General features: G+C 42.5%; 1 protein-coding gene across 1 annotated transcript in view; it reads left to right on the top strand.

Moving 5' to 3' along the window:
- PTDSS2 (phosphatidylserine synthase 2) overlaps positions 1-19141 on the top strand; it is a 57284-nt gene extending 38143 nt beyond the window's left edge. Inside the window, exons 5-12 of the mRNA XM_009288156.2 lie at positions 1064-1198; positions 2430-2480; positions 5061-5174; positions 6652-6770; positions 7917-8031; positions 10208-10353; positions 15679-15864; positions 16617-19141. Of these exons, the coding sequence (XP_009286431.2) occupies positions 1064-1198; positions 2430-2480; positions 5061-5174; positions 6652-6770; positions 7917-8031; positions 10208-10353; positions 15679-15864; positions 16617-16761 (1011 nt within the window). The 3' untranslated portion in view covers positions 16762-19141. The remainder of the gene's footprint in view (positions 1-1063; positions 1199-2429; positions 2481-5060; positions 5175-6651; positions 6771-7916; positions 8032-10207; positions 10354-15678; positions 15865-16616) is intronic.
- Positions 19142-23303: the final 4162 nt, after the last annotated feature.

Here is a 23303-nt window from a genome sequence, read left to right as displayed (position 1 = left end):
AGTCTGTAAGTGACTAAACTTCCTTAAAAGCAAATACAAGCTCGCTCATAGTTGAAACTTGTCTTACAGTTAATGTGACTTTAGTGGTTTTATTCTATAATTTTATTATCGCTATTAACTAATTTTGGCCCTGCCCTGCTTTTACTGTCTGCTAGTCTGTCCTAGATGTTACATTGCTTCTGTTGCAAAACATTGACCACAACAGTGAGCTATTTCATTGGGAAATACTTATTCAGCAAATGTCTGTGTGAGTTACTAGTAAATTAGTTCAAGTTTTGGTCACTGTTTATAACTAATATTTTGATAATTTCTTCCTTGCTGTTAGCTTCAAGTTTATTACCTGTGCTGCTAGTGGGACCTTATTCGAAATGACTGTTTATTCAACGAGCTGCACTAAATTTTTTCTGCCATGAAATGCAGTGCAGTTCTTGAATTCCTGCAGCTGAAGTGAACTGGGCACACATGCACGACTAATCCTGCTAACAGTGCACGTAATCGGTGTGCTCAATCTGCTGATGTTTGCATGTACTGTATTTCTTTTGAGCTGCATGTTTGAAGTGCTGCTGGATCTTTCCCGTTCTAGGAAACCAGCAGGTCACTAACGCAGGAGATGCAGCCGTTAAATGAGCCTGTCCTGAGTTATTGGCTGCTTTTTCTTTACCCTCGCCAAGTTCGAGGAGGGGAGAGGAAGGGCAAAAGGGTCAGTGGGAAGGATGAATTGCGTGCCAGTTCGAGTGCTAAGCTTTTGGGAGCGAGGGGGTGTAGAGGAGTGGCTTAAGAAATGGAGTTAAAGATCTCCATTAAAGATTTTTCATCTTTAAGAAATCTTAAGTTCATTCTGTAGTCATTTTTTCCTTAATATTTAGCATTAGAGGCCCAGAAAGTCAGGTATATATGCTGTGTGATGCTTTGAGGTCTGTATATATTTCACGAATTGCTCTGCAACACATTTAAAAAAACCACACCCATTTGAGGATATAATGTTGATCTTAATTATCTTTGTACTTTTCTATGTATTAATACTTATTAAGAGGGAAACATGGGGTTTGTGTTCCTTTTGCAGACTGTACAAGATGGCAGACAGTTTATGAAGTACATTGATCCACATTTAGGTGTTCCTTTGCCAGAAAGAGACTATGGTGGAAACTGCCTTATTTATGATCCTGGCAATGAAACTGATCCATTTCACAACATCTGGGTAAGAAACAGATAAAAGTTCCTTGCTAATGAGTCTGACTATTTTTTGGTAAAAGGTGGCTTAATTGAACTCTTCAAAGTGCAGTCATGAGTCTTTCTGAGCGTTGAATGAGAGAACAGGTCGTGACTGACTCTTTAGCTTTCGTATTTCTCTTCTCTTGACCTTTCCTGTTGATCAGATGGAGATGTGTCCCTTTGTATCCTAATTACATTGCCCAGGAGAGAGAGTAAACTGTTTAGCAAGCCTTGTTTCTCAGATTATTGATGAAAAAACCTTTTCCCCTAGGAGTTTGGGTTTATTTGTGTGCTTAAAGAATCTTCTACTTACAGTCACCTTGAGGCACAAAGTTCAAAAGTTGCATGTTGCAAGCAACCCAGATGTGTCCCTTTGTATCCTAATTACATTGCCCAGGAGAGAGAGTAAACTGTATGGCAAGCCTTGTTTCTCAGATTATTGATGAAAACCTTTTCCCCTAGGAGTTTGGGTTTATTTGTGTGCTTAAAGAATCTTCTACTTACAGTCACCTTGAGGCACAAAGTTCAAAAGTTGCATGTTGCCAAACAACCCGTAAGTTGCACTTTTTTGAATAACAGAAACTGTCAGGTTATTGTTTCATGCTGGCAAACAGAAGACTTGAAATTCAAGGGCAAAGGAATTCTGATTATTTACAACTCCCTGATTGCATGGAGCTGTTAGTGCTTGTGCAGTGAGGAGCACTGAATCCTTTGGGTCTACTGTGTAAGTCTTCAGTGCATCAGGAACTGGAATAACTGAGAGCAATTACAGCTGTCCTTTCTAGTTTTGCACCAAAACTAGGAGGAGGAAAGGCACTCTTTGCCCAGGGGTTTATGATGGCAGGACTGATAAGATTTAAGAAGCTCTGCTACATACAAGATGCGGATCTGATGAAGAAATGCATGTTCTTGCTCTGGCTTGAACGTGTTCTGCTTCTGTCCCCTTCGAAGGCAAGGAACGTGACATTTAGCACTAAAAAGGTAGTCTCTGCTTTATCAGGACAATCCTAATTCCAGTTTCTGCCCCTTAAAACTGTGACCTTGCTTTGAAGAGAGCTTGTTTGTTCACTGTGCTTGAGAAAAAGAAACTCATAAAATGCATCTAGCATTTATATGTGAAACAACTGAAGTTATTGCTGCGGGGGGGGGGGGGAGTAAGCCTTAATGGGTTATCATTTGTAGTACAAAATGACCTACACTCTCTTCTTGGTTTATAGGACAAACTGGATGGATTTGTTCCTGCTCACTTTTTTGGCTGGTACCTGAAAGTAAGAATGGGTCTTCTGTTACATTTCTCTTACAGTACTATTCTACTTTTAAAGCTTGACTGCTTCTGTTTTAGTGATGCCAGTCTTCATGATCAATTATATTAGGCAGTCATGTGTGAACTAGACTAAGGGTTTGTAATACATGAAAGGCTTCCCCCACCTGACCATGTCGGGTCACCTCATTTTTTTCCAAAGTAACATTACATTGACAAGCTCCCTCCTCCACCATAATTCATTCTGAGGTCAGATCAGTAAAAACCTTTACTCCTGTAGCAAGATAAATGCTTGAATGACCTTTGAATGTAGAGTATGGGGAAGACGGCGTTCAGAGAAGGCAGTGAAAGTCTGCTGTTTTCCAAACATAGATGCATGATGATGTGCTACTGTTTTGCCCAGGCAGGCTTTTCCCAGTGGCATCCAAATCAGGATTTTAAAACATTAAATGGGTAGTGGTTTAATTCTTGTTACTTTTTAGTAAATATCAACCAACTGTGGAAGGAGTTACAGTTGTGCTTGTCTCTGGCAGAACACATTCAACATGTGGTTTGCTGCTTACTTCGGTCTAAATACTAGCTTTTTTTTAACCTGAGCAGACTTACTAGCTAACTTTATTTTGCCCTACAGACCTTGTTTGTCTTTTTTACCTACAAGACCATCATATATAATAAACTGAAAAAGCTCAGGCTGTTTTAAAAATAAGATACAACTGTTGTTTTTTTTTTTCCTTTTCAAAAGTGCAGATGTGTTCCTGTCAGTGTTTTGTTTTGTTGTGTTGTTGTCTGTCCCCCCCCGTAACCAAAAGATCAGAATGCTGGGCACGGGGAGACTTTGACTTCAGATCAACTGTCTGTGGCTTGCTCTATTAGTGTACAGAATTGTAAATTTGGAGAAACTTGGATCTTTTTCATCCAAGAGAATTACATTAGAAACTTAAATATCAAAATAGCATTTCAGTTACATTCTGTATTTATTTTTACAAATAATGTCATACTGAGGAAAAAATGCCTAAATAGTGAGAGCCTGGTAACAAGACATAAGGGGAGTAGTAACACATTCCTGAGAGACTAGAATGGGATAGAATTCAATATGCCAGTCCACTCAATCAACCTATTATCTCTCTTGGTCTGGAAGAAGCCTAGTTTTTATTAAACAGACTGTTTCTGCAGAAATGCTTGAGATGTCATCTTGTCAACCTGCAGTCTAATTTGAAGAGCCCAGCGTACTCCACAAGGTGTTTGTTTCTGTGCTGCTAAGCTTGAAGGAAACTCGCTGCTATATTTCTTACTTGTCAGTTAACATACTTTTCTATAAAAAGCTGGAAGTTGAGTGTGTTGTCTTCATAAACAGAGATGAGCATGTGTTTGGGTTTGTCTTTTTTTTTTTTTTTTTTGTCTGGCTTGAGTAGCAGACTCTTAAGCTATATCTCAAAGCACCAGAATGGCAATGTTGAAAATGAATGTGCCTCGTTCATCAGAAATTATTGTGAGCCTCCCCATTTGCTTTGGAGTCATTTAGATCACATGGTGTCAGACTAACATGTGATAATGCATATCTTATATTTTTCCATCTTCTGGTTGAGGTGGTCAATGCCAAGCTACATTTACTGTTGCAATCAGTACTAGCAGGTTTGGGGTTGCTGCCTTCCATCTAGGCACCCTGCTGAGGATACAGCAGACCAGATGTACAGGCTCTCTGTGCTCTTATCCACTTACAAATACGAAATAAAGTGTTATCACAAATCTCTTCCCTTGTTTTGACAGTAGGCTGAGATGATATGTATGTTCTAGGACTGCAGCTCAGCTGAATCCTTATGCTGAATGTGGAAGAAGATGCTGCTCTTCATTGCTCACCCTGACAAGCTGCTAGCTGGTATAAAGTAGACTCAGGTGTCCCAGCAGAGACAGGGCTGAGATTTAGTGGAGGTAACTTTTTAAAAGTTTGCCTTAAGCAGGCTCTGAAAAGCCTTTTTTTGAGCAGCATTAGAATGATGCTACCTGTGGTGGTCAAGCACCCAGTAATTCCATTCATTTAACTAACTTACTTCTTTCTGAATCCCATCTTGCCTGCCTTTATTCTTTCATGTAATGGTATTACTGTCGTCATCTATACTCTTCAGCATTTTTCTTGTCTGTTGTGCTGCATACTTGATAAGTTTAGAGGCCTGTGAGCATTTGGCTTTACTAGGCTATCACATGATAAAAATAAGATTGTCATGAGTTTCCTGATCCTTTTCTGGATACTGGAGACAAGATATTCAACTGTAGAAATAACTGGTAAACAAAGCACACCATGTGTATCCTCTGTGTTCAGAGTCCAGAAGGGTTAATCTCATATTCCTTAAGTGATCAGTTTTGAAATTAGGAAAAAAAACATGATAATTTTTCCATACACTGTTGCAAAACTGTAAATCTGAGCAGTGTCTCTACAGTAGTTAATGGAGTTCTCCTTTATTTAGATTTCTAAAGGGCATTAGTGTAAGTGGTGTTTGGTTCTACTTAGCCTGGTGTGCAAGTATTCATTTTTGTAATGGTTTTTAGTATGTTGTGGACATTTGACAGACTTTTTTTCCCCTTTATATAGACATTGATGATTCGAGACTGGTGGATGTGTATGATCATCAGTGTAATGTTTGAGTTTCTGGAGTACAGCCTGGAACACCAGCTTCCAAACTTCAGTGAATGTTGGTGGGATCACGTATGTACTGCATAGATCATAACATATTTGTCTAAATGGAAGTATATATTTTAAAGGGAGGGGTATATATTTTAAAGGGAGGGGGTAGGAAGTGGTGAGAACTAAATTACATCATGTGTATGTGTGACTACTGCAGCTCAGGAGCATTGGTGCTTCTCCCTGTTGAGTTTGTAATATGTTTGTCACTGTTTGTAGAATGTTGTGGGTTTTCAAACTACTGCATGTGGATAAATATTTGTTTTGGTTCATTTCACACCAGAGAAAGAATCTAAAGCTTTACCTGGACACTTTCAAATACTTGGTGATGGTACAAACAATAAAATCTGAAATTAAGAGAAAGATAAAACTTTGTGTATAAAGTTTCAGATGGTGATTTTTCTTGCCTATTAAAAAAAAAAACCCAAACCAGACTCCGTACAATTTGTGTCCAGCTCTTACTTCTGTACAAACTTATCTTCACTGTTTTCTGAACACAGTAAATATTACTGTGTTTAGAATTTCCGGTGTGGTTTATAAAAAGGTTTTGAAGGTTTGGCCTTCCTGAAAAGCTGTATGGTCTTTGCACGTGATAGTCTGTAACCATTCTTGTCCTAAAATACTGCTTGTGTGTTTCTTTTCAAGCCAGAGGGACTACTGTGATCTAGTTTCTCTCTGGAAAAAACAAGCTCTATAGCTTAAAGTGACACTTTTTTTTTTAATTTTCCTATTAAATGTAAATTGGTTACCAGAGCGATCAAAATTAATTACATTCAGGGCACACAGCTATGGTTCTTATGTTATTTTGGCTTGTTTTTATTCTTACAGTACAAGCTCTTCCCAAGCTTGTAATGATTTGCTACATGGCTGTGTTTATAAAAGTAAATGCATTATGTATAAAGACATCAAGCAAAGCTATTTTGACACCAGAAAAACTTCTTATGAAATTAACACTCTGTGCTCTGCTTCTTTGAATGTGGAGGACAGCCAGTTTTTTTTTCAGCTCAAGAGCCCCATCTCCAGAATTAACGCTTGGCAATAAGACAGAGCATGGGGAGAAATCACTTAATTTCACATCTTGAGCCTGGACATAAGTAATTTCTTTAGGAGGCAGCCTGAAGCTTAAAGAGTATATTAAGTTATTGGGCATAGTAAAATCCAATCCGTAGGAACACGTTCAGATTTTTTTTTGGTGTGTCTAAAGTTCTCAATTAAGAGAGTGGAGTTGAGCTGATAGTAAGTGGGAAGAGGTCTGTTCCGTAACAGAATTAATACAGCAAAAGAGAATCTGCAGCCATCATCTGTGGAACACTTTTGGTTTAATTGAGTAGACTTGCACAGCTGCGATTCCTTCTCATGACAGTTCATGCACCTTTCTTCTCTGGGGATGTTCAATCCTTGTGACTGAGGGTGTGTCTGCATGTATGCGTACCTATAGTATCTTCCCTTTTACAAGCTTTAGTGTTTCTTCTCCAGCATGACTATGGTTTTCTCCTTTCAGTGGATAATGGATGTGATCTTATGTAATGGATTAGGAATTTACTGTGGGATGAAGACTCTGTCTTGGCTTTCTTTGAAAACATACAAATGGCAAGGACTTTGGAACATTCCTACGTACAAGTAAGTTGGTGTAGAAAATAACTCCACAAGCAGTAGCACAGCGCAAAGTTTGGGCCAATGTTAAAGAACTTGGTTGTTGAAGGGTTGTTCTGTTGGGGTTAATGTGAATTAAAGAATTCATATGTGTTCAGATGACTCAAGTATCTAGTAACTTATTACTGCATGCAAGCTTGTTTATGAGAGTTTTATTTAACTTGCGAATGAAATTGTTGAAAATATACCTGTCTGTCATGAGCATTGCTTGATATCTAGGAATGAGGGCATCTTGTGGAAATGAGCTTATTTAATGAAATTGTTAAAGGAGATGCAGGAATCCAAGTCAGGATCATACTCTTTCATTCACAGCAAGGATCTATTTGGTCCTTGTGCAAATAATGCATTCCCTAGTAATCAGAACTTCATGGTAACTGGGACACTGAAACTTAAAATTTAATAAATCCCTTGTAGTCTAGTACCAGTAATGAACCCCTTTTCTGTGTAGTGTGTCTTTGCTGAGCAAAGCAGAACTGAGGAACCGCTTACTACAATGGGTGTAGTATATTAAACTTTAAAATGATAGTCCAAATAACAGGCTTCTCTAACTCGGAATGTTAATCTCATTAAGTAGTAATTTTTATGGAGTAAATGGAGGCACTTTGCATATGTGAATTGGTCATGAGCATTGCTTGATATCTAGGAATGAGGGCATCTTGTGGAAATGAGCTTATTTAATGAAATTGTTAAAGGAGATGCAGGAATCCAAGTCAGGATCATACTCTTTCATTCACAGCAAGGATCTATTTGGTCCTTGTGCAAATAATGCATTCCCTAGTAATCAGAACTTCATGGTAACTGGGACACTGAAACTTAAAATTTAATAAATCCCTTGTAGTCTAGTACCAGTAATGAACTACCCTTTTCTGTAGTGTGTCTTTGCTGAGCAAAGCAGAACTGAGGAACCGCTTACTACAATGGGTGTAGTATATTAAACTTTAAAATGATAGTCCAAATAACAGGCTTCTCTAACTCGGAATGTTAATCTCATTAAGTAGTAATTTTTATGGAGTAAATGGAGGCACTTTGCATATGTGAATTGGTGTCTCAAATGGAAATGTTAGTAGATGTGCTGTTTCTTAAAATTGAAAGAATGTGTTCTGTTTTTTTCAGAGGTAAAATGAAGAGAATTGTCTTCCAGTTCACCCCGTATAGCTGGGTCAAATTTGAGTGGAAGCCAGCATCCAGCTTACGCAGATGGCTAGCAGTTTGTGGCATAATCTTTGTAGTAAGGAAACTTCTCTGTCTTTTCTTTTCTCTATCATTTGAGTTAATGTTTTGTAACACTCAAGCAACTGTACAAACGGTAACTTAGGCTGAAACTCTGACATGGTGATGTTTCTTTAGTTGAGGCTGGAAGAGATCACTTCCGAATCCTGCAGAAAAGGTGTCTGTTTCCAGGTCTCTGGTACAGCTTACAGATTCATTGCATAAATATTTATTCTTGCTTGCTGAACCTTGTTGATTGGCAATGTGAGCAATATAAACTATGATCTACACATAATTCAGCAAGTAACTGCTGCTATCAAAAACATTGGCTTTGGATGAAAGTGGCTTGTTTCTGTCTTAAGCAGATACATATCGCATTACAGTGGGAGAGGACCGTAACCAAAGCCTCAGGCTTCTATATGTTAGCTCTGAGCAGCATGGCTCCTGAAGTGCATATACAGACTTAATTCAATTATCCTAGATTTTTTGTTTTATGTTTTACTGAACACGTAACACGTGATGGTGTTAACAGTATCCAGTTCAGGTAAAGTAGTTCCCCCATTTAGACAAAAGAGAAAGTTGGCTTCTCCAGCAGTCACAACAAATTGACAGTCTGCCTCCTTCATCTAGCCATCTGAGTGGCTGAATTTGTATTATGGGAATGCATCATCTTGAATTCGTAACTTCCATTTCAGTCACAGGTATTGCACACGTGACACTGATAGGGAAGATAAACTTGGCAGTTTAAGTGCTTTTTCTCCACTCCTGCCTCTTGTCAGCTGGGGCACTTTGGCCTTTGTGCTATCCATGGGATGTCACTTAGCTCTGTTTTGAGCAACTGAAACTTATTTCAATTCAGCAACTGTGAAGTTTAACTAAAAACAAACCTTGTGACACTTCTAGTGATTCCAGAGACAATGGGCATTAACCAGTTTCTGTATTACTGCTATGGTACAGGATATAACTCTGTGTATTTTTTTAACAGTTGCTAGAACAGCGTACCTTTAAGCATCTTGAAATATGTGGAATATGAAACCTGGTGGTGGTTTATTTTGGGGTCTGTCCAGTGAAGTTCCCTATTACTGTTTGCTGAGTGGGACACATTAGTCAACTTGGCAAGCCACCACCACCTCTCTCTCTTATAATAACATTGCATTTTACGCTGATGGCAAATTGCAGACCTGAGCGTGCTTCAGGAACAATGTGCTGTCTGTAAGTACACAAGCAGCATACAGCAGTGCCAGCAATGAGTGCCAGGCAGTTTGCAAACTTAGTCAGTTGAATACAAGTTCACATCACCTGATTTCCGCTACATAAAACGTTTGCCAAGTTCACATAGCGCAACAGACTTGCTGAGGTTCCCATAGCTTATGGGAGAAGTAAATGTGCCTGCATAAATATAATGCATGTTTCTCCGAATGGTTACTGTGTGCATAATCCCAACTTTTTGCACCCTGAAGAAGTTGGGTTTTTAGGTGCTGGAGCAGATATTGCAACTGAGAGATTCCATTGAATTTATACTTGCCTTTGGTATAATAATGTTTCTTTTAGCAAAGCCTAGCTTCAGCTGGCAGTTTATAAGCAGCTTCAGGTGTTGGCTCACTCTTTTGGATTAAACAATGCTTAATGCCATTTGTTACATTTCTTTTGAAGTGAGAAACTTGAGTCTACTTGCTCACTTAATCACATTGCCAGGGCAGCTCACTTGAGAACATTTTGCTATAAATTCCAAACCAATTCTTCTAAGTTGGCTTTGGCAGTGACATTTGCATAACCATATAAAAAATGGAACCAAACAAAAAAACCCAGGATGTACTGCTTATGCCTCTTGTTATTTTGGGGTTCCCTCAGTCAGATTTTAAATGATAGTGAAAGGACAAGTTGTTGCTTTTAGGATTTGTTATCACTAGTTCTGCAGGTACTTCAAACTCCCGATAAACTTGTTCAAAATTAGAGGCAGTGCTTGTCCAGGTTTCTGCTGTGTTTTTTTAATACCTCTTCCAACACACAGAAAATTTTTAAAAACCTGACTGTTCTTGGTCATTATTGCAACGGATGATGGTGCGCTCAGTAGTACTGAGTAGGGCTTCGTGGCGTTAGAGAAATGGTGGGGGGAGTCATGCAGGGAGAGAGGAAGATTCCAGGCTTCATTCAGTGAAGTCTTCTGAATGTAATTAAAATGTCCTTTTTCTCAGTTTTTATTGGCAGAGCTGAACACATTTTACTTGAAGTTTGTCCTATGGATGCCACCAGAACACTACTTGGTCCTGTTACGACTTGTCTTTTTTGTCAATGTGGGAGGTGTGGCTATGAGGGAGATCTACGACTTCATGGATGACCCGTAAGCCAGTCCTCTTGTGTATATACCATGTCAAGCTTCACTTGCTTTATTTTGAATTTTCTCCAGCTTGTTGGCATCCATCTCAGGGCGGTAGTTCAGCTTGTCAGGGACAAAAAGACCTAATCCCAAAGCATCTGCTTTGTGTTCTTTTGTTTTGGAGGTAAAATTCTGACTACATCTGGTTAGAGAACAGCTGTTGTTAAGGGCATTCTATGTGCACTGTTTTTAACCTCACTTTTTAATAAATGATCACTCTTTTGGGAATGTAATGCGTAAATTAGCTGGAGTGCCACTGGCTTGTGGGCAGAGGAGTACTGAACTCCACTTTCAGATTGATAGCCAGGAACTACAGTCCTTAGATGTACCTTCTAAGGACAACAGGGCCCAAACAAAAAAAAAGTGTTTCTTAAAGGCTCTTCTTTTCTTGAGCTATCTTCCAACTGGTCCCTGGTCCTCTGGAGCTCTCGTGGCACCCTCTTGCAGATCAGAGGACCCTTTATGGCAAAGTGTATTGAAGACGAAGTGCACCCATACGCAACAGTGCATGTACTTTCAGACTGTTCCTACTTAAGCATCGTATTTGTCCTTGCTGCTTTTGTTTCTGCAGACCATGTAAGACCTGAGAAAGCTTTGTTCTCAAAATCACGTTTTCTTTTAAGTTTTAGCAGTAATGTCACAAATTGCCTGAGCCCACATCTTAAGCCTAAGACAACGTCTGGCTTCAAGGGATGTTCATTGTCTGTCGCTGACCAACGCAAAAAGTGTCTGTGTTCAGAATTTAGGGTTCCAACATTCTATGAAGATCAGTTTCCCTTGCAAGGCTTTGACTCCTAGAACTGGGAAGAAGGGTCAACCCACATTGCTTAGTCGGATTGCAGGACATTCAGCAGTGGCAGGCTGCCCCTGCCTTTGGTGTCGGACCTACTGGTTTGGGACGTGCCTCCAACTCAAAGGTAAGAAGAGGTCTCTGCCTCTCACTGGTGAGCTCCTCTCCTTAGCACCATTCACAATCTTCTGGTCCTTGTGTTTGGGTTGGAAAAACTCCTTTGCCCTCTGTTCAACCACATGGCATAACATTGAAATTTAGGAGAATCATCAGTCACCGGTGCCTCATTGCTGATTTAGTTTGTTGCCATTCTTTCAATGAGCTGGAGAAGTTCATCCAGCAAGCAGAGCCTCTCATCCTGAACCACATGTCTTCATCATTGCCACCACCACCTACTGTTCTCTTTCTCTTGGTGGGTAAGGTGACTAGACCCCTCACTTCTGAGGTTCATGGCTCTGCTTGATGCACCACAGAGCTGACCTCATCAGACTGTTCATGCAAAAATGGCAGAACGTAGCATCTGGTTGTACCTAGTATCTTCTCTGCGAAGGCTTTTGCAACTGGACTTTGATTCCTTCATGCATTTCAGGTCATCCAAGCAGAGATAATCTACCCCCGTTTTACCAACTTAATTGGGTTTATTTTCACTTGCACATCATTTTGAACCAAGGAACTGTTTTGGATTCTTCCTGTTGTGTAGCAGGCTGTACCAGAGGCTCCCAGCTAACAGCACATGAGAAACCTTCCTGACCTTTTGCAACTGGACTTTGATTCCTTCATGCATTTCAGGTCATCCAAGCAGAGATAATCTACCCCCGTTTTACCAACTTAATTGGGTTTATTTTCACTTGCACATCATTTTGAACCAAGGAACCGTTTTGGATTCTTCCTGTTGTGTAGCAGGCTGTACCAGAGGCTCCCAGCTAACAGCACATGAGAAAGCTTCCTGACCTTTTGGAAACTCACTCAAGTCCTTAGTGGACAAAGGTTGGAATATTCTGTTGACCTTCCTTGTCAGAAACATGGCTCACTGCCTTGTCTGGTAGTGACAGGATTGTCTGAGATAAACTGATTAGATCTCTTCAGCTAACCTTGCAATGTTTAGTCTAGAACGTAGTGAAGTTCAAATATGAAGACTTTTTCTCATTCAGGATTCTTAGTATCTGCAGACAGTTCTAGGGCTTTGCTTTCAGGAACTTGGTCTGAGCATGGTGACAATAAAGTATCTGGAATTGAAATAGTCCAAGAAGAGGGGTGGTTCTTTAAGCTGTTCTCCAGCTCTTACATACCACGCTCCTATTGTGACTGACATGCTGCCTCTGAGTTCTTGAGGACCGGCTATGTGAAATGTTCCTGACCAGAAATACCTTGATGCAAGAGTCTGTAGCATTTGACCTTGTCATATCTTCCTGGTTTCTAGTCTTCAGGTCTCTTCCAAGGAGTCTGCATTGAGGCCATGAATTTTAATCTCATTCATCAAATAAAAAAAGGACTTTTCTTTAAAATCTTTCATGACTAGAAGGGCAGGAAGCAAACTCTTCCTTGGCAGCTTTAGGTTCTGCACAGCTCTTCTGTTGGGGTTACCTTTAATTCTTTTTTGTCAGTGTGCTGTCATAAGCTAGTGAAAGAAAATGATGGCAAATGAGGAAGCGATCAGCAAAGCAGAAGGCTGACCTAGTCATCTGAACAGCTTGAGTTCACAGTGAGACATTTGCTGTTTCGTTTTTTCTCTCTATCTGTGTGTTAAGGCTAGTTTCTGCCCATTTAATCTGTCATACCAGATGAATCACCTGGAGCAGTTTCTGAAGTCTTTTCATCTGAGTTGGTCTAGGCAGGATACTTTTTAAAATGGAATGCACTCCATCCCATCTGCATCAGCAATAACCTACGCTTGATTTACTGCATCATATTCTATTCCAGTGTACGTGGACGATTTTGTGTAGTTTGAACTTACGCATTGGTGTCAAATATGACTCTTGGGCCTTATGTTTAAGAAACTCTGTGGTTTGTGTGCTTGGCTTGCAATGACTCCCCTGGATTCAGGAGAGGGAAGAGAAGCTCTGTTTGCTCTCCATACTTAGATCCCTTCCCCGATACTGAGAATCCCAGGGGATGCAGTGGAGCAGATATGTCTGAGCAACAGGAAAACGCCTGCTAAAGGAAGGATGCTCTCTCCAGTGCAGCTGCTGGCATCTGATGAGAAGAGGGGAAGAGAAACTGGGAGCAAATGTGCAGTTGCAGCTCCCTCTGCCCCAGCGCTATTGGAGATGCTTGGGGCCTGTTCTAATGTGTGTGCACTGGGCAGTATACCAGCTGGATGTCGGGCAGGCTTGTTTCTCTGCCTAGCAGAGGGAAGCATTAGCAGAGCAGCCGCTCTCCAAGGAAATCCTAATCAGGGATTTGTAAGGTGGCTTCTCTTTCATCCACTGCATGGCAAAACCGGCAAGAAAATATTGCCCAAAGAGCTTATGTGGCTACTGAATATCACAGCATTTAATAAGTCAGTGCCTCAGCCAGACAGGAGGCTGTAGATCACAGCAGTCATAGATGAGACTAGAGTTTCCCATTGCTGCAATGCCCTAGAAGTACTGCAGAGGTCATCTTAACATGTCCATCCCTCTCTTCCCTAGCCCTCTGTAGGTTTGTTATATCGCTTTGCTCCCCATCTCCTCTGTCCTGCCCCAGTAGTTGTGCCACTTTACATTGAATTATTCCTGGATGTGTTTCACTTCACATCTTACACTGTGGTAGGAATGGAATAACACAGTAAGCTGGACAAAAGAGGGAGGACCTGGTAGGAAAATGTACTTCAGAATACGCTATGGTTAAGTGAGAGGGCAAGGCCCTCTGCAGAATAGATGCTCTCTGTGATTAAAGCAGAGACATACAGAACAAAGGCAGAATAAGGAATAACAGAAGGCAAAAAGAACAGCCACCTTTAAGTTCAGTGGTGGTGCTTCTATTTGCATGGTTTATCTTGGGCATCTTCAGAGACATAATAATCAGTTAAGGTAGCAGGTTTAGGGCTAACAGGAAAGTGCACCAAAATGCTGCTTTGTGTGGGTTTTGAGTAAAAGATACCATCCAAAGGCTGTTGAGAAAAGTTAGTTGTGTGTGCTTGCTAGTGAAACAGTTGGTGATGATGGTGGTTGAGGGTATTGCTTTTCTCAAGTTCAGTCTTCCTTGGCTCAAATCAGTTGGATTTCAGGAAACATTTAATTAAATCAGCCTCTGGAAAAAAATACATACAACTTCTAGTAGCTTTCTCTTGGTTCTTTCCCCTAATGGGAATAAAATCCCATGTTAGATGCAGAAGATGGGTGATGGAAGAACAAAAACTTAGTATGCCAAGCAGGAAGTGATGTACTTGACTCTGTGCTGTTGGATAGCACATCTGCATGCACCAGCGGTGCTGCGGTGGGCAGGATTTCAGTGCAATCTAGTGCATAAAAAAAGGGCTTGTTCTGTTGCCCAAGCAGAACCACGTTTGCTTATTGACATATGAACCATCTCGTCTGTCAGGTCAATAGGCTGTAAAAATGTCAAGTCTAGAAATGACGTGAACAGACAAAAGGTAAAAAAGTGGAGAATCTAACTGGTTTAGATCAAGCAACTTACCCAGGTTTCTAGCAATAGGCTATTACCTGTGAGGGTAATGAGGCTTCCTGAAAGGCAGCCTATAGGTATTTTGGTTTTATGTATTTCCCATGCAGGAATAGGTGATCCAAAAGATGGTATATTTCCAGTCTCTCCTCCTGCAAGTAGAGCCTCTGAATAGATGTCTTGATTCTACTGCAGTTTAATTTCTGGCATTACTGATTGATGAGTCCTTCACTAGGCTTGTACATAGCACTGCAGCTTCTCATTGACTTGTCTGGTACTGCTTAAAAACAAACCCTGGGGATTAAATATTAATCATGTATTTGCCCCAGGGTTGGGTTGTCCTAGAAGTGAAACGCTGTCCTTGTGTCTTCCAGTATCTTGCCTGTTTTTTATTAAGCTTGCTGCTTTTAAAATCCCTTCAGAGATCATTAGCGACAGCTCATTGAATACCTTTTTGGGAAGAGAGTAAGTTTCAGAATGCAATTATATAGGGGTTAAATATGGTTACGGCAGTGTGACTTGACATTTGCAGAGGAAATCTAAGAGTAGAGCTCCTATTTCATACCATACCCTGAACTTCAGCTGATCTCAAGCTGGTCAGATAATTGTTTTATGTGGATTTACCAATACCCTGAAAATGGGGATACTTACTTGTGTCATGTGATGATGAAGTTTAACTTTTCACATATTTTCAGAGCCTCTCAGAGGAAACTTAAGTAATACCAACATGAAAGTCATCAGCCTGCATAGGCTTAGTATATGTGTGATCCAAACTAGACTTTTAGAATTGTGCAAAGCTGAATGAAATTATTACTCCGGCTGTCTTTTTATGAATATTTCTCTGAATGCTTAATTTTACGCAATAGCTTTGTTTTATCTGTGCATTTATTTTGCAGGAAGTTCCATAAGAAATTGGGTCAGCAGGCATGGCTGGTTGCTGCTATTACTGCCACGGAGTTTCTGATTGTTGTGAAGTATGATCCCTATACACTCACGCTTTCTCTTCCTTTCTACATTACCCAGTGCTGGATGTTGGGGATTATACTTGTGCTCACCTGGACAGCCTGGCGTTTCTTCATCCGGTAAGCAGTGTTTGATGTGCAACATTCAGGTCTAGCCTGGGTCTTACGGGGGGAGTTGTTCTGGACATCTGTTCAAAAGCTTATCTTCAAATGTGTGCTGTCATTAGCCTTCAGTCCCTCCTGAAGATAGATTACAATTCTTTTGGATGGCTAAAGCTGCAGTGCTTTTGTGTAAGAATTATTAAATAAACAGGGAGTTTTCTGTGCATGATCCTGGCAGTTTTCTTTCTCGATCAAGCCTCTGGTAGCTTTGGTCTTTGTGGGACTACTTGTGTTAGTGTTGCCGTAAGCAGGTGAACAGTTAAGTACCTGACTGCACCTGGTCTTCCTGGGTGAGTGAAGGTGGCAGACGAAATCAGTGTTTTGTTTTTCTTGTGCTCTGAGTTAGACGAGACTAAGATGTTTTGCAGCTTCATTGCAAGAATGCTCTGTGAAAAGCAGCTGCACAAGGCTGAAAGAATTACACTAATCTATAGAGGAGACCCTGTGCAACAGCAGTGGTTGCCCTTGTTGAGCATGCTGTTGTGTTATGCTTCTGAAAGAGGTGATAATAGCCAGACTGCTAGCAAGAAACACAAATTTCAAGTGAATCAATGCCATCAGCAATTTTAGAAATTTACAGCCAAAAGACTCAAGTGGGTTGTTATCTTAAGGGCGCTTGCATCCAGAACAGACTTGCCTTATTGTTTTTATTGTATATTGACGTTGTTTATTCACATCACTAGTTCACATCTGTTTGTTTTTCTTTTTAGTGACATCACTTTGCGGTATAAGGAGATAAGGCGACAGAAGCAAGAGCACAAATATGAAAAGGACAAATGCTTGAGCAATGGTGATGGACACTCATCAATACTGGATGAACAAAATGGGAACAAACTAAGGGAGAGGAAACTTTGAGCAACAGACAAAGGGCTAAAAGGAACTCGTAGTGCTCAAGTTGGCCTGGTGGACAGTTTCAACCTTATCCTACCTAACTTGTAATTTTCATTGTTAGCTTTCCAATGTGTGAAAATCCTCTCGGGGAAAAGATGTCACTTTGACATACACACCCTCTCTCCTCATGTACACCTAGTCAGTCGGAGAAAGTCTGTGTAGAGGGAAGTCAGAACCAACAACGTTGCAACAAGATGGGATCTTCATTCAAGCGTGTTGTATGTCTTGCTTGAAAACAAGGTTTGGAGACAAGGAGCTTTAAAACAAAGCGCAAAGGGAATCTAGCTGATCTATTTTCAGTAAACTGTGAGATTTCGATTTTGATGTTTGGGCATTAGGAACACTTGTTTTGAAGCGTACAGGTACCAGACACAGGAAAGGAATTATTTTTTTTCTGCTGAAACTACCTTGAGCTGTGGAGTAAGATTGTTTAAAGTGTTCAGCCACCAATTAACAGAACTACAGCGAGATAAGCATAGATAAAACGAAGCTTGTGAACAAGTTGCGTAACTTGCACAGAATGTAATACAGTACACTACTGTTACAGCCCCTGTAATATGGGGGTTATTGCCTTTCTCTAAACTGACTTTCAACATCCTGGAATAGCCTACAATAGTTTTATGTTGTATCACAGCTCTAGGGAGACAGACAACTTCTCCTTAGTTCTTTTTTTTTCCCCCCCCCCTTTTTTTTTTCCAATTTTTCTTTTAGTCTTGGTCATCTCTTAAATGTAAGGGAAGCTTAAATAGGAAAGGTCAACCTGCCTTTCCTTCGCTTCCTGGAGTAAAATGTATTACAAGCAGAAAACTGGGAGTTACTCCATCGGTCTTAAGTTATTTGCCTTATTGTCAGCTCTTTTGGTTTGCTTACCAAGAGCGTTTCATTCTTGGTGTCTGCTGTACGGGACACGACCGGTTCTGCCATCCTTCAGAGCTGCCCCGTTCCTCCCAAGGTAACTCCAGACTGAGCAATCTCCTGAGTCCAACTGGAAAAGGTGTTCTCTGCAGTCACGCAAAAATAGCTGTTAACGTGCCGCCATCCCTGCCAAAAGAACAAACTGAGGCAAAGTGCATCGTTCTTCCTCAAGCACTGTGTAGCAGTGGAGGTCTGCAGGCCAAGCTAGACAGCGTTTTGGTGGTGACTCAGCATCTAGGAAAAGAAATTGGAAACCTGGGCTGCATTTGTTTTGATGTCATTATTCTAAAATGTAAGTGCTACACTAAGCATCAATTTTGTAACCTCTGCTCTAAGCCTTTGCATTGGCGTCTAAGGCACTGACGTAACCGTAACCATATCACTTTTTAAATACTGTGATCTAATCTGGCTCTTAAAAGGTATTTTTCAGGGAAGTGTTTGTCCAGAAGAAAATGACATAAACACCACCAGTAAAATTTCAAGAGTGCAACCCCAAACTTTTTAAGAGGCAGGAGACTTGCAGAGCTGCTGACTAGCAAACATCTGCATTTTTGATCCGTTTTGGTCTTGTACGTGAATGACAACCAAAATCTGCATTTCTCCCATGTTTACAGAGCGACCCAAATACAAAGAATGGGCACTTAGCAGTAGGGCAGTCTTCAATTAATCGAGCAGTTTGGTTGCATCTGAAGAGCTCAACAAATGAAGCAGAGTTTATGGGCCAGGGGGGCTGCCCCAGTTGCTTAGCAGACGGAGAGGAGGATGACCAATATGAGAGGTAGCATCAGGCTTCTTTCTCGAGTATGTACAATGTACTGTGGATAGTCGCTCAACAGCTGCTCTTAAATGATAGTATTTTGCTGCTGTGAGGTAGTGAAGAATATATGGCTGCGTAACTAGATGCTGACAAGTTTGTAAGTGGGCAGAGAGTGCTGAGTTGAGCAAGTATTTATTTCTATGCCTTTCCACCCAGAGTCGTTCTAGTTCCAGCTTTAGACCAGTCTTACGAACTGTTAACTGATTGTTTGGTAGCTCGTACCAGTGTGTTGTGCTTGTGTAGTCCCAGCTGAGCAAGGCTCAGGTCAGTGTATCTCCATTCTGTTTGTGCTGATTAACACTGTGGCCCCCCCCTCCGATCTCTTTGCAATACAACCTCCTGGGTCTGTCTCATGATTCGGGTGGTAGCAGGCACACCTGGGGAGGATCTGTCACTGTACCTGCCTCCTCCTCCCTGCCAAAGACCCACTTACGTGCATTTAAAACAACTGGTGAAGAATACTTGTTCCCTGGTAACGATTCTGGAGCTTTGACCTAATACGTAAAACACTGACTTGTTTGTCTACATGCATCTAAACAGCTTTTATGGTTAGTCTGGATAGATAACTGAACCAGTGTAATAAAGCGATGCTTGCTGGTGTGTTCTTTGGTACAACGTGTGCGTGCTCGTGGTTTATCTCGCTTGTCGCCTCGCAAGTGGAACTAGAGGCCTAAGGAGACTTGGTCTGAATTCCCCTCCGGCAGAAAGGCTATCATGTGCATTGGCGCTGTCTGTAATGGATGCTGGGCCTTAAGGTAATGAACTTGTCCAGATTTTCAGAGAAACGGATGTTACAAGCCCTTGGTCCACTGTGGTAATTCGGAGAAATGCTTCTTGCAGTACGTTTACAAGGGTGATCTTTCCACTGTGAAGAAGACTTGGGCTATGCACGACATGTTGAGTAACTTTGTAGTCTCAGTACTTCCCTTACAGACTAATGTATAGCGTTGCAGGTGAGCTCTAATCATCACAGTCTTGCCTGGTTTCAGGAATCCTTTTGTGATCATCTCTCAGAGAAGTACTCAAAAGCAACCTCATATGGAGAAGATGAAAGGACAGCTGATAAGCCTCACTTAAATAACATTTGGGGTGGCATAAAATGAGACCACCCCTATGGAGATGAAAGAGGCAGCAGTTTCCCACTTCTGTACACATCTGTATCTTGCTGCACATTTTCTTAGCTTACCTTCTTTGTCAGAAAACTGGAACAAGATACCTTCCTTGTGTGGGTACGCCCTAATATTTGTAGTGAGATTTACCAAAGGTAAGTTGTGGGCTTTAAAAAGGAAAAATGCAGGGGAATGGGTGGGTGGGTGAGAATGTGCTCAGCTAATGCTGTTGTGGGTGACTTTTTTCTTGCAAGTGGTTTCTCTTTGTTTTGCAGGCAAGCTAGCAGGGATTTGACACTGCTTTGAGTTACATAGTTTTGATGTCCCTCAAGCCCACTTGTGCGGCCTGTCGTATTTGTTACAGCAGGATTTTAGGTGGTGGTTCCAAGTTAATACTGATAACTGCCACTGAGGAGACCACCTGCCTGCACCCTTATTTCTGTCCCTGCTTGCACATGATGCAGTAGTGCTCCACAGCCCTTAAAAGCCAGTTATTCCCTTCCCCTTGCTGTACACACGAAGCTTTAGTGAATGCAGCCATTGGGTTCGCTAGCAGAGGGGCTGCCTGAAATTCCCTGGTGTTGCACAAAGGCGGTGCTGACCCTGCGTGGTGCCAGGTATGCCATTCTGGGTGAAAATTCAAGGGGAAATGGCTGCTTCAAAGCATCTTAACTTACGCAGCAATTAGCTTTACTTAATTGTTCCAAACAGCACCCTGGAGGTACCCACGGCATGGGCTTACAGTGAAAGTCTGCTAACCTGGGCAGTCAGAAAACGGCTCAATGCAAGCAGCCTGTACCCTGTGGTCTCTAAAGCTCTGATCATCACCAATTTGTGGGTCCGTCTTGCCGCCCTTCCCTCTCCCCCCAGTCGCTATTCCAGCTGCCTGTCGTGCTGGGAGGAGGCAGCAATAGCAGCCAGGGCTGCAGGAGGGTTTCTTTGCTGCTTTCCCCACCCACCCCCCCGCGACTGGACTTGCTAAGCGGTGCCTAGCAAAGGAGTAGGCAATGGCCCTTGCTCACCTGCCTGTAAATGCCAGGTGAAGGAGGAGCTGTGAATTTGTTCCTGCAAGGAGGTAAGCCAGGGGAAGGCACACCGGGTCTGTTGGTGCTCTCTTTCTCTCATGCTCCTTCCTCAAAGGTACCTTTTACCTTCCTCTGCTGGTGGGAGCCTGCAGTGAACAGAGATTTTGGCTGAGCGGCTGCTGGGCTATCTGACCGTTTCCTGCCTTCTGCTTATCAGCCCTGGACAGTTTGTCCTTTAGGTTCGAGCATCTTCTTTTGTTTTTTATGTGTGTTTTTTTCTAAAAGGATAAATGGTCTTTTTTAATTGTTTTTAGACTTAAAAGGTTGCAGAGCACTGCTCTAGATGGTGTTTCCTACAGGAATTCAGATGTGGGCAGGGGAAAGTAATTCAGGTAAATCACCTGTGGCTGAAAGAGCATGTAAAAAGCTGTCTGCTGTTAGATGCAAGGTGAGACCTCCTCCCTAGGTGAATGCGTAAGAACAACCAGCATGGGAGAGATGGTGTAACCATTTGGAACATGCCAGATATGCAGGCTGGCTGCTGTCGGGAGCTTTTCCAGGAGTATTTTGACCAAGAATAAATAGCTTTTTCCTGCATAGCGGGCTGGCTGAACGTGCCACCAGAAGCAGAAGCCAGCTGAGGTACATCTGCTACATCCCCGTGGTGGTAAAAAAAACCAACCAAAAACACGAGGGGTGCATGGGCCACCTTGCCACTAGCTGAACTGCTCACATGTTGGTCATTGGAAGGGTTTGTTTATCAGTCTGCATTGTTGAGATGCTGTTATTTCATTATCCTCACAGTTACCTAAGGCCTGACCTAAGCACAAGCGTGATAACAAACTCATGCCATCTGTTAACAATACGAAACTGATGGTTGATAGATTAATTGGCATATGTGTGAGGCTGGATAAATCTTCAGATGCCAAACTGGGGCCTTCAGATATTACCAAAACTCAGCCAAACCCAATCCCATTTAAAACAGCTCTCTGTAGGTCAGCTGCAGCTGCCCTTGCCGTGAGGCTGAAGCAGTGGAGAGCCTTGTAGTGGCCACGCAAGAGGGTGCTGGTGTCCCAGGCTGCCCCGCAGAGGGACAGCCTGCCAAGTCCCTCGGGAACGTAATTTCTAATCTCTGTTGTAGATGAGGTTTGGGAACTGGGGCAGGAAGCCATGGCTTGCTCTTTTCCCAACTGTTTTTTATACACCTAGGGGAAGGGCTGCATTTTGGAAAAGCCCGAGTCCTGGGTGGGCTGGGAAGCCCAATGGAAAGGACCCCTGATTGCAGGATGAGGCTCCTCTCTTGCCCAGGCAGCGTTTTTGGGTTACAGTCAAAACTTGGTCTGTTTTCTCCCTGAAAATCAATTCCCTGCCAGGAAAATTGTGGGACCATCTCCTAGTGCTGGCCCTCCCTGGACCGACCCAGCACAGGAGCCGGAGAGCCCTGTGGCTGGGCAGCAGATGGGTGAAGTGGCCCTGCTGCTGGATGTGGTGGGTTTTCCTGGGAATAAAGCTCCTCTGGAGTGTCACGCTGCTCTGTGTGGCCAGCTGAGACCATCTGTGCTTAGGGTACATTGTTGTTTTCCCCCCTCCCACAAAATTGCAATTATTCCGTTTTCTCCAATTCAAGCAAAGTGAATCTCTTGCTGTTTGAAATTACGGTGGTCTGACATTTGAGGTTGCTGGATGTGGTGGGTTTTCCTGGGAATAAAGCTCCTCTGGAGTGTCACGCTGCTCTGTGTGGCCAGCTGAGACCATCTGTGCTTAGGGTACATTGTTGTTTTCCCCCCTCCCACAAAATTGCAATTATTCCGTTTTCTCCAATTCAAGCAAAGTGAATCTCTTGCTGTTTGAAATTACGGTGGTCTGGCATTTGAGGTAAGGTGGCTGAGAACATGGTTATGAAGCCAGGGTAAGAACAGGAAAGACCTCCGTCCCCATCATACGAGATCATGTGTAGGAGAGGTTTGGCTGATGATCACTTTGTTACAGGAGAAGGCGCCTGCCAGCGGGCACTGATCTTTTGGTCTCCAAACTGCTGAAAGGGCTTTATGGGCCAAGTCCCTGTAAATGCCACTTGGCACTTTGAGAAGAAGCTTTGCCTTCTGCTGCATTGAGGGAGAGGAGAACTGATGGATTTTCTTTAGGGGGAGCCAAGACCTTGCTGCTGGACAGCCCCAGTTACGCCCAGGACCCCAAGTGTTACTGCACGGCCGGCTGAGAGGTGGCATGGAGGAGGGAGGAGGCTGGTGTTACCCTTCTCATCCCTTCAGGAGAGAGGAGCAGCCTGGAAGCCTGCATTAGGGACAGGTGAGGATCCAAGGATTTGGCTTTCAGGTGATGAGCCACAGACCCCAAATGGCTTTTACGGAGGAGAGCAGCACCCCTTGGGGAGCAAGAGGAGGGGACGCAGGTCCTGATGGAGAGAAATTATAAGCAGGGTCCGTGGGGTGGTTCTCCTGGGTGAGGGGGGAAGAGCTGAAAGGCACAGAGGTGCTGGGGAGCGGAGGGTGTCGGCTGGGTGAGGGGGGGTCCCTGGGCAGCAGGAGGTGGGATTTGGGGTAGCCCCGGCTGGGTGCAGCAACCGGGGGCTGAAGGATGCTGATGCCGTGAAGCCAGAGCGGGGCCGCGCTCAGCTTGGGG

The sequence above is a fragment of the Aptenodytes forsteri genome, unplaced genomic scaffold, assembly GCF_000699145.1.
Source record: "Aptenodytes forsteri isolate BGI_AS27 unplaced genomic scaffold, ASM69914v1 Scaffold329, whole genome shotgun sequence".
In the NCBI taxonomy this organism is placed as follows: Eukaryota; Metazoa; Chordata; class Aves; order Sphenisciformes; family Spheniscidae; genus Aptenodytes; species Aptenodytes forsteri.
Note: the sequence above shows the minus strand (reverse complement) of the source record. Positions and strands in the feature narration are given on the sequence as shown.